At 38.6% G+C, this 9,817-nt stretch overlaps 1 protein-coding gene across 1 annotated transcript in view; it reads right to left on the bottom strand.

Annotated features, from left to right (window-relative positions):
- asz1 (ankyrin repeat, SAM and basic leucine zipper domain containing 1) overlaps positions 1 to 9,817 on the bottom strand; it is a 36,949-nt gene that overhangs the window by 18,994 nt on the left and 8,138 nt on the right. Inside the window, exon 4 of the mRNA XM_085283051.1 lies at positions 7,680 to 7,791. Within this exon, the coding sequence (XP_085139177.1) occupies positions 7,680 to 7,791 (112 nt within the window). The remainder of the gene's footprint in view (positions 1 to 7,679; positions 7,792 to 9,817) is intronic.

Below are 9,817 nucleotides of genomic sequence, written 5' to 3' on the forward strand. Positions count from 1 at the left end.
CAATATGCCCAAATATCAAAGAGAAATTAAAAATGCATGCCGTGGAAGAGTTCGGGTCTTAGGAGGTTAAGTTAAAAAAATTGTAGTGGGCAAAGAAATTGAAAATTATATGCTCAGATTTGCATACAAATTTGATATAATGTGCTTGAAAAGCTTTCGGGCTTGTTCCAAAGAAAGGTGTTAAATTTTCTACCATCATTGTTCGTTCACCCTTAGATTTCAGTTTGAGATTCTTTGAATCCCATGTCTCTCATTCATCAGCTTCATGAATGAAGATAGATTTGAAAAATGATAATTAAAATAGATATATAATCATATGGCAGCTGACATTTCATTTCAGCAAATGCAAATCAGCAAATTCCTCTTCTCCATTTGGTCCATGTACCTTCAAATCCTGCTCAAACTTGACTGATAAATAAAACTCACACTAAAAACGGCCAGGAAAAGGGAAAACACTACAGTGATAAGTGAAGATCACTTATAAACATGTCTATCAAATTCCAGGGAGTCTTAAAACAATGCCCTGGTTTTAACAACTTTAACCTTTCTTGTTTATTATTAGTAGTTATAGTTAGTTATTAGTCTATTGCCTCCATGTGTTTGCTTCCACTTAAACACGGCCTTATATCAAATAACTTCTGCTACAGTAAAGTACGTCCTCTGTCTTATCACCTGTGACTCAAACATAACAGGCAAGAGAAATACATCAAGCCAAGGGCTGGGAAAGTTTAGGGGCCAATTTATCACTTCACTTAATTCTTTTATGAGGAACTGTGTGTTTGTCTATGTACGTGTGTGCGTATGTCAAACATTTAGAAAAAAAAACATCAGGAAGTAAATAGGAGGCATTTTAAAGAATAATCCATAATTCACAATTCACATGCAATTATGCTTCAGTTGATTCACAGGTCTAAAACTTAAATAAGTAAACTTTTAGAGATTAACTAAGTTCAACACGATATGTGAGTAAGCCTAAAGGTAAAACTGTGATCGGGAAAGGTGTTTACATAACTGCCAGCAAATCATCTTGAACTTAGAAGTGCCCCTAAACAGAGGTGATGTTTGTGAAACGAGTCTAAATCTGTGCAGCACATCCGAGGTTTTTGCTGAACACCGATGATGATGAGCAGTAAACGCATCAACATCTTCATTTAACAAATTCCCAGAAATCACAAGTTAATGTTCCATGTGAACTCAAACAAATGTGGCAATGGCTATGACAACATCTTTAGTAACATGCCTCTGTGCTCACTAATCAGTGGCTAGAGTGGCAAGAAAACAAGATAGGAAGGGTCATAAAGTTTCTGCTTCCATGCCCTCTCCTATTTTATTTTCCCAAGGGTTGTTATGGTGTGAGACAGGCCTCAAGGTCACTCACAGACCACTTCTGTGTGTTCTCTGTATGTGTGTCCTTCACACTGTGAGTTCTGGACCGTTCCCAAACAGTGGGCTGATCAATATGCAGACAATTCAGTATAAAATTGTTCCTGCTATGAGGAAGAACAATGACTTCCAGAAATATCTGACTCACTGCACCTTGGTCAGCACTCTCAAATAGATTCCACAATCTAATCTTAAGATTTTACGATGAATAAATTTACATAAGCACCTGGAAAGATATCTTCTCTTTAGTGACAAAATAACTATTGCCAAATAATGAATCTTGAGCAACACCTTTCCTCCCTATAAATGACAGTAAAGGGAAAAGTAACTCATTGCTGCTACCAACCTACGCATAGATAGTTAGTTTGTGTAGCTGTGAGGACAGGCGAGCCAAAGTGCAAAACAAAAAAGTTTAAAACAAAAAAGGAATACTAAGAATTACATAAATGTAAAGAAGCAGTCATGCAAACATCTCCAATGTTATAACAAACTCAAAGCACATCACTTTTGAGTGATGCAAACCAACAGAAATTGGTGCCAGTGATGTGAACAGAAGATGAAAAAATGAATCTGATGTCCTGCTGAGAAGGCCTCTCAGCTGAGGTTCTCCCAGACTGTGGATTCTTCTACAGGTACTGAAAATCACAGAAACTCACAGATAAGCCTATTGTGGCTGTTTTGGGCAGCTGGAGAGGTATGATTCAACTTTTAAATACAGACAGGAAGAAAGAACAGAAACAATCACATTTGTAAGACTGATAAGACCTAAACAAAATAGGAGAGGTCTTCCACAAGCTGGAATTTACTCAGGGCCTTCTTGACGTGATGTTCTTCTGCTTCCCTGGGCACTGTGTCTGTGGGGATGGTTTTCGCTCTATGTTGTGGTGTCCTGATGACACCCAGTTTATGCTCCAGTTCCCCCATTGAAAACGCAACGTCCAAATGAACAGAATCAACCTTTTGGGAAATAAGTAAGAACTTCTCTTTTTTTCTATCTCAATGAAGAATCTCGATTTTGACTTTCTGTAGAAAAAAAATTGTTGAGAAGCAGAGATGGGTATAACACCATTCATAAAGCTTTCAATGTCAGCAGACATTCTGCAGCCTCCTTTCTAATTAAAATAAATACTAATACAAAGTAAATATTTTTGCTACATCACAAAGTTTGCAAACCCCTCATGTTTTCCAAACTTTTTGAATGACTGCAAGGAAAAAGCCACTAAAAATGTCTCCGAATGAGCCCTATCCGGTGTGTACATTACCTTTAATGCGTTTAGCAAAGATCAGCACAGTGAAGGTGGAAAAAAAAACAAAAACAGGGGACACATGGAGGCAATGGACCCCACATTGTGCTCCTGCAGGACTGTGAGAGATGACAGAGAATTCTTGTTTACCCTAAAACGGAGGAACGAGCAGCTGGTGTTAATCATTGGTTTGATATTCAGACGTAAGAGACGATGAGGAGGTGGGGAAGGTTTATCCTCTGCACCCACATGAACCTCACATTCTTTTTCTTTTTTTTAATGTTGGGGGCTGTTGGCCCCTCTCCTCATCCCCTCCCTTCATCTACATCCTTCTGTGTCTTGTTACTTAACTTCAAATGTTTTGTCTGAGAAGGAACCAATCAATTTCCTAATGCTACAGCCTGTCTTTTTGTATCAACAGGGGGTTTCAGGTGGCATATGTCGTGCATGTAATGACATTCTGGCTGTGACAGTGTGGCAGAGGATTAGGGAAAGCTAAACAAGGCCACTGGGGGGCTGCACCCACACTTTGACACAGCAAAATTCCACAGATGGTAACAGTAAAAGTGGTTCAAGAATGGTCTGTCCTCATTCTTTTCCATGAGAGGACATTTTTCAAGTTCTTTTCTGAGGCAGGAAACCAGAGTTTATATCCAATCACTGCAGAGACTGATGGATACCAAACTTACCCAGCTTGGGTATGGGGCTTGTATTAATACATGCAGCCATAAATATAATTTAGAATATAAAAGTCAAATTCCCAATGTAGCTGCTTAAGTCCTTAGGGTCAATTAAGACACACCTTTTTTGAGTTTTACGTTTTTTATGCATCTATAAAATATTTGTCATCGTCGCTTTAGCTGGCATTCAACACCTCTTGAAGTTAGCCACAGATGCTTCAATTAAAGCAGGCGTCTCGTCGAGGGCCAGTGTCCTGAAACTTTTCCATGTGTCCCTGTTGCAACACACCTGAAAAAAATGAGTAGGTCATTAGCAAGACTCTACAGAACTTGACTGCATGCTGGATTGGCAACTCCTAACCCTACTCAAGTAAAGTAAATGTAAGTATTCAGAAAAATGTACTTGTAAAAATACTTTTATTGCACCATGTTCATTTATTTATGAGCTGCTGTAACATGAATCAAATGGCTGAATTGCCACCTCAGCATGCATTCAAGTTATATAGAGTCTTGCTAATGACATACTAATTGTATTCAGGTGTGCTGCAATAGGGACACATGGAAAAGTTTCGGGACAGCGGCCCTTGAGGACTGGAGTTGGAGACCCCTGAATTAAAGTTTCACAATGTTGTTGCAACCAGTGCAATTTGGGGTAACACCTATGTCTTTAAAAGAGCTTTCATTTTTCCAAGGATTCTTGTTTATCTTGGTATGAAATCAGACAAAAACAAAATCGTGGTTTTAGGGAGACCTACAACATATCATTTTGTTTTGTTATGTGCCCAGAGGTGTTTCCATGATTATTGTACCAACATTAATTAATTTCCAGGTCCGTCTTTTGTTCTGTAGCTCTACACGCCTATATTTGTATAATTTACAATTCAAGAATCTATTTATTTCATACTACTGTGTTTTTGTCTGTGTTGACCATGTACTTGATAAAACACAATGGACCAAGCAGCTCCAACACCAGCAGATGACATGGCACCACTAATCATCAAAGAGTGCACAAACTTCACAACTCAAACATCTAGGATTCTGTGCTTCTCCACACCTCTATAATCTAGGACCTATTTTTTAAAGGAAAAGCAAAATTTGTTTTCAACTGCAATGATGACTTTGGACAGGAACAGTCCATGAATAACAATGACAAATGTCATATCTGTTGCCATCTATTGCAAATCTCTTGCTGTCTAATTGACCAAATGTATAATTCAGAAACAAAAAGACACAGCTAGTTAATGTAGGGAGTAACATACTAACAATTCAGTACAAACAGAGTTTTTGTGGCAGCCTGAAATCTGTGTGTAACATAAAACATTATTTACTTTCAGATTTAGTGTGATGTGTGTATTATATCGCAGTAGATCTGGCAGTAGATTATGTTACACTATGTTACACTATGTGAAACTAAACCGTAATAGGCTGCTATCTCTCATCGTGCAGTTAGAAAGCCTTGCTATGAGGGCATCTCTGAAGTAATGTTAAACACACAGTTTGTTAGCTTTGCAAATGAGCTGAGTTGCTATGATGAGCCAATAGAGCAGGAGTAGGCAACTCCAGGCCTCGAGTGCCGGTGTCCTGCGGGTTTTAAATATCACCCTGGGTCAACACACCTGAATCAAATGATTAGTTCATTACCAGGCCTCTGGAGAACGTCAAGACATGTTGAAGAGGTAATTTAGCTATTTGAATCAGCTGTGTTGGATCAAGGACACATCTAAAACCTGCAGGACACTGACACTCGAGGCCTGGAGTTGCCTATCCCGATCTACAATATCAAATGCTGCGCTAAGACAAAACCAGTGTAATCACTGTCAGTCAGACTGTCAGTCTGTTTTCCAGATTGGTGTCACAGACCCAGAGGACCTGAAGAAGGTGCTGACTGCTGTGCAACAGATGCACCTGGACAAAGGAACAGCGTCAATCCTGAGTGAAATCTCAGCCCTTACCTGACCGTCATTCACTGCATCTTTCACAGTTAGAAACTTGAAGCCCAAGATGCTGCAAAACACATTACAGAACCAAATCATTTTCACAAAGTCTGCTGTTGATCTTAGTAAATGGAAGAAGACGGATCGTTCCCTTGTTCAGAGATTTACAGATGTCGCTTTAGGGAAAGGAAAAAAAAAAAAAAAAAGGGTTATGCACTATTTTACAGATGTTTTTCTGCAGGAAGGCTGAAAAACATCTGTCATCAAAACAATGTTTTTTAGTAATATCCTTTAGTGAAATATTAATTCTTTCTTTAAACTCAATTTCGACATTATTTCATATTAAATATTAAAGTTAAGTGACAAAGATGGTGAAATACTGATCAGTGGACCGGGGATTTAATTCTGGCATGTTGATCCATTCATACTGTTGCATCGACTGTAAGTAACTGAAGAGGAAAGCACAAGACTGGTAACATTGTGAATATTAATTTAAATAATCCTGATTCATTATAACATTCACACATTAATGTTACACACTAAAAAGGCCCCATTAACGCCTACGCCTAATGAGGGAAGTAAAAGAAAGAAACATGAATGTTGCTCTGTGTGCGCACGCTGCTGAGAAAAGACAGGGCAAGCCGAAAACATTGAACCTGCTCTGCTCATTGTAAAAAGGAAAACAAGATGCATTTTTATTCAGTTCAGTTTCATCAAACTCCTGGTATTATTGCAGAGTTTGAATACATGGGGCTTGACACCAAAAGCTCAGAGCATCAGAACACAGCCAGTTTTGGCACTGGCCTCACAGCTTTGAGCAATCCGGCAATGCCAATTATGCACTCTTTCTGATAACATCTCTTCCTGATTCCAAATAAACACTTCTAGTGGCAACTGTCACACATTGCCGCAAGGGGTGGATCTAGCAAAGTTTAGCCAGGGGGGCTGATAGGGCATTAACAGGGAAAAGGGGGCACAAAGACATACTTTTCTTTCTTATTCTCATTTAAAATGTCTAGCTTTTAATAAATAATTATCCAAATCTTACACCTAAAGTTTTAATCTGATGTAAAATGTATAGAAGTCCATTACTGTATATAGTAACTATTAAGTCTAATATACCCTAGTAAGCTATAGTACTTTTTCCTTTGTGGAGGTACCATCTGTGCAGTCTGCAATTCTGTTGAAAAAAAGATGTTGAATCTATTTAATTATTCTTGAAAATAATTGATTTCTGTGTATTTTCTTTCTCACTGCATCAAATTATAGTTGATTACATTGATTAAGCATCATGAGGTGGAGGGTGGGTGGTTCCCTATCTATTTTTTTATTTTTTTTGCTGGGAGTTTCAGAACCCTATTAGTTAGGTTGCTTACTCTTTAAAATACCAGAATAGGGAGGATGAAGTAGGTTTAAGTTTATTAGATTGATCAGTTTTGCTGAACTATGAAATATTTGGGTGCTGTGTATTTTTTTGCATACAGGTATAACAGAATAGCTTTAGTGTTTTGTTTTGAACTTGAGTATGAACTTATACAAAAACAAGATATTTAAAAAAAAACAGTTTTATTGATTAAAAAAATACACTATATTGGATTCATATCGGTATCGGCAGATATCTAAATTTATGGTATCGTATCTGACATATCTCTCGTCACATAAAACATAGACATCTTTTTCCAGTTTTATCATTATTATCTAAAAAAAAATTTACATTATAAAATTATTGCACAGGTCTCCTCCCTTGGGATCATAATGGGCTATCCAGAGGTTGAAGGTGCTGCACGCTAAACCTCTGGGAAACCAGGCAACTCAGTCAACTTAATATAGACCTTAATAATTTTTCAAAAACACAGCCAGACAACAGCAAATTTTCTAATTATTTAAAGTAACTAAGAGGTGGTAGCATCCAAAATTTCACACACAAATTTTCAAGGTATCATATCAACACAGCTTGAGGAGCATTTCAGCTGTGCTACAGTGCTTAAAAGCCCGCTCTGTTGTGCCTTGTTTTTTCACCTACACTTCAAGGCTTTGGACCAACAAACTACCAACACCACACTGACTGGGTTCAATTCAACAAAATGTGTAAAAAAAGTTTCTAGTCTCTTGCCCACCCTTTACACTCTATGTTTGTTTGTCTGTCTGTCTGATACCCGTCTGTACATGTACATGCCATAACAGGACATTCCAAACAAAACACACAAATATACACACACTGTATGGAGCACAGTGGTGCATAATGCTACCACATGGCAGCTAAACATACGAGAACCATCAAAGGAAATGTGATCCAGCACCTCGTTTTTTTCCTCCCCTGTTCTAGAAAAGTATGAAGTGTTTTTATTTGGCCTACATCAAAACGGGTGTGACTGTGCGTACTGTGTTGAAAATCCCATAAATATTTTGACCTAAAACACATCTGCACCCTCCCTCACCTGTCCACCATGTTGGGGTCAGCATTTCTGGACAGCAGAAGCTCCACGCAACGTGCAATTTTGTCCTCACTGGCAGATGCCGTGCAGCTGGCCATGAGCACCGTCCAGTGATCTGTGGAAAAGAACAACAACAATTTTAAGAGTCACTTCTATTTTAATAAACATTTAGTTTAGCTCGGACTATTAAAAAAATACATTAAAACCATATCAAGCTGGCACCAATTATACACATGTAAAGATTGCCACTGACAATGGAGACAACATTTTTGCTTATTTTGTGGAGAAGATGCAGACAGACTGCAGCTGACAAATTCCACCTGTGTGTGAAACTCATGCCAGGCATGTTGTTGTCTGGTGTCGATGCAGCTGCTTGGACGTGCAACCAAAAAACGCATCCTTGTTTGAGTCTAGTAAAGCTTTAGAGGAAGCATTAAGAACTATACTATATGGGTTTGAAAGCTGATTCATGTTTGGCTGATGCTCGTAATACCATGAAAAGATATCAAAGAAACAAATCAGTTTCAGAATAGTCCAATTTTAGAGACCTCAAATACTACGTTATTGCATTGACAAAATCACTTTCAAGTGATTATTACATGGCCAGTTGCCCAGGCACATTAATGGCTACATTAATAGCGGATGTCTACTACTACTAGGTTTTTAAATGTCTGAATGAATGTCACTATCTGCCCTTGATTTACTTTTGCCCTCACTCTTATTTTAAAAGACCAATTGCCACTATCCAGCATGTTTGCTTGGTCATGTTCCTCTTGTGGCCGTCTATGATAACATTCAGCTGCTTCTTCAGTTAGTCCCTCCACTGTCTCGAGAACATAGTACTACTGCAAGGTGAAGGGCCACTCTAACCAGAACCTGCAACATGAGGATGCAGAGATCACCAAGCCGAGACTTAACAAGAACTACTGTCACCAGCTGCTGTTCGTGACGGTTCCTCCTGTGTTCCCCTCTTTCCGTTTCTCACTTTGTGTGTGATTTTGAACCTGTTCACTCTTTTAGATTTCTTCCTGTTATATTTTGAAGATAACTTCCCTCCTTTCCTGCTGTTCTTCTTCCCACTCCTGTTAACTTCTGATTAAGTTCATCTGTTCCTTACATCCTTTAAATCGGTGTCTATTCCTTCAATCTCTGTCAGGTCATCTTATTTGCGTATTTGATATGCTTTTGTCCCCCTTGCCACCACTGAGCAATGCTTTGGGTATTTTACCATGGATAAATAAAAACCCCTAATTGAGTCCCTTAAAATTAAACTTGGTTTTCAGTCAGTGTTCTCTCAACTACTGCCAACATTTTTGCTGTAATGAAAACTGCAATACTTGAATTTAAAAGTACCCTACCTGTTTACTGAATGGTTTCTTCTGGCCAGTAGCAGTGAAGCTCATGTTTTTGCACAGGACAAGTGTTCCTTCTGTCTCATGTTTGTTTTTGAAGAATTGTGTAGTTAAATCACTGTATTTACCTCTTGGGGGAAAAAAATGGTATGCTTCTAATTTATAATTACGTTACTTGATTGATGATTTGCAGTGATATAGAAAAGGATAAAATATCTGAACCTGGATGGAGCAATGGAGACTGATAGCGGTTTTATCTGGCATCAGGAAGTGTGGCTGCTTTTATGGACCCTTTGACTTAGAGGATTTGTCTCCTTATCTTAAACTGATAAAAGTATTCTGAGACCTGTGGCAATGCTCTCAATTCCTGGTTTGTTCCGGTAATGAGTGACTCTCTAACTTGTGTGCTTCTAAATGCGTTTAGATGTTTCCCTGTATGTGTGTTTGTGCGCACAAATACCTAGGTCTCTACATCTGTATATGGGTTTCTGTGTCTTTGTGGCTGTGCATGTTTGGCTCCATATCTGTGTGTGTTTATATTATGTTCGTGTGGGTGTAAACCAGACTGCCTGGTTTGCGTCTACAGAGGCCTGGAGTAAATAAATCTGAGGCCTGAGAATAAGTGAGAGGGCATGACAGCAGCATGGTGAGCTTTATCAATCACTAATGCATTCCTCTGCTCAGCATTACTGCTTGGACAAATGCTATCAGGATCTGACCACACGTCAGCCCTCATCTACTCCATTTAATTGTTTCCTTCACCTGCCTGAAGCAGTGATTGCCAAGAAA

Source organism: Mchenga conophoros, linkage group LG7, assembly GCF_057382185.1.
Source record: "Mchenga conophoros isolate Kocher_MC1m ecotype Shallow Benthic linkage group LG7, M_conophoros_male_GT1.1, whole genome shotgun sequence".
Taxonomy (NCBI): Eukaryota; Metazoa; Chordata; class Actinopteri; order Cichliformes; family Cichlidae; genus Mchenga; species Mchenga conophoros.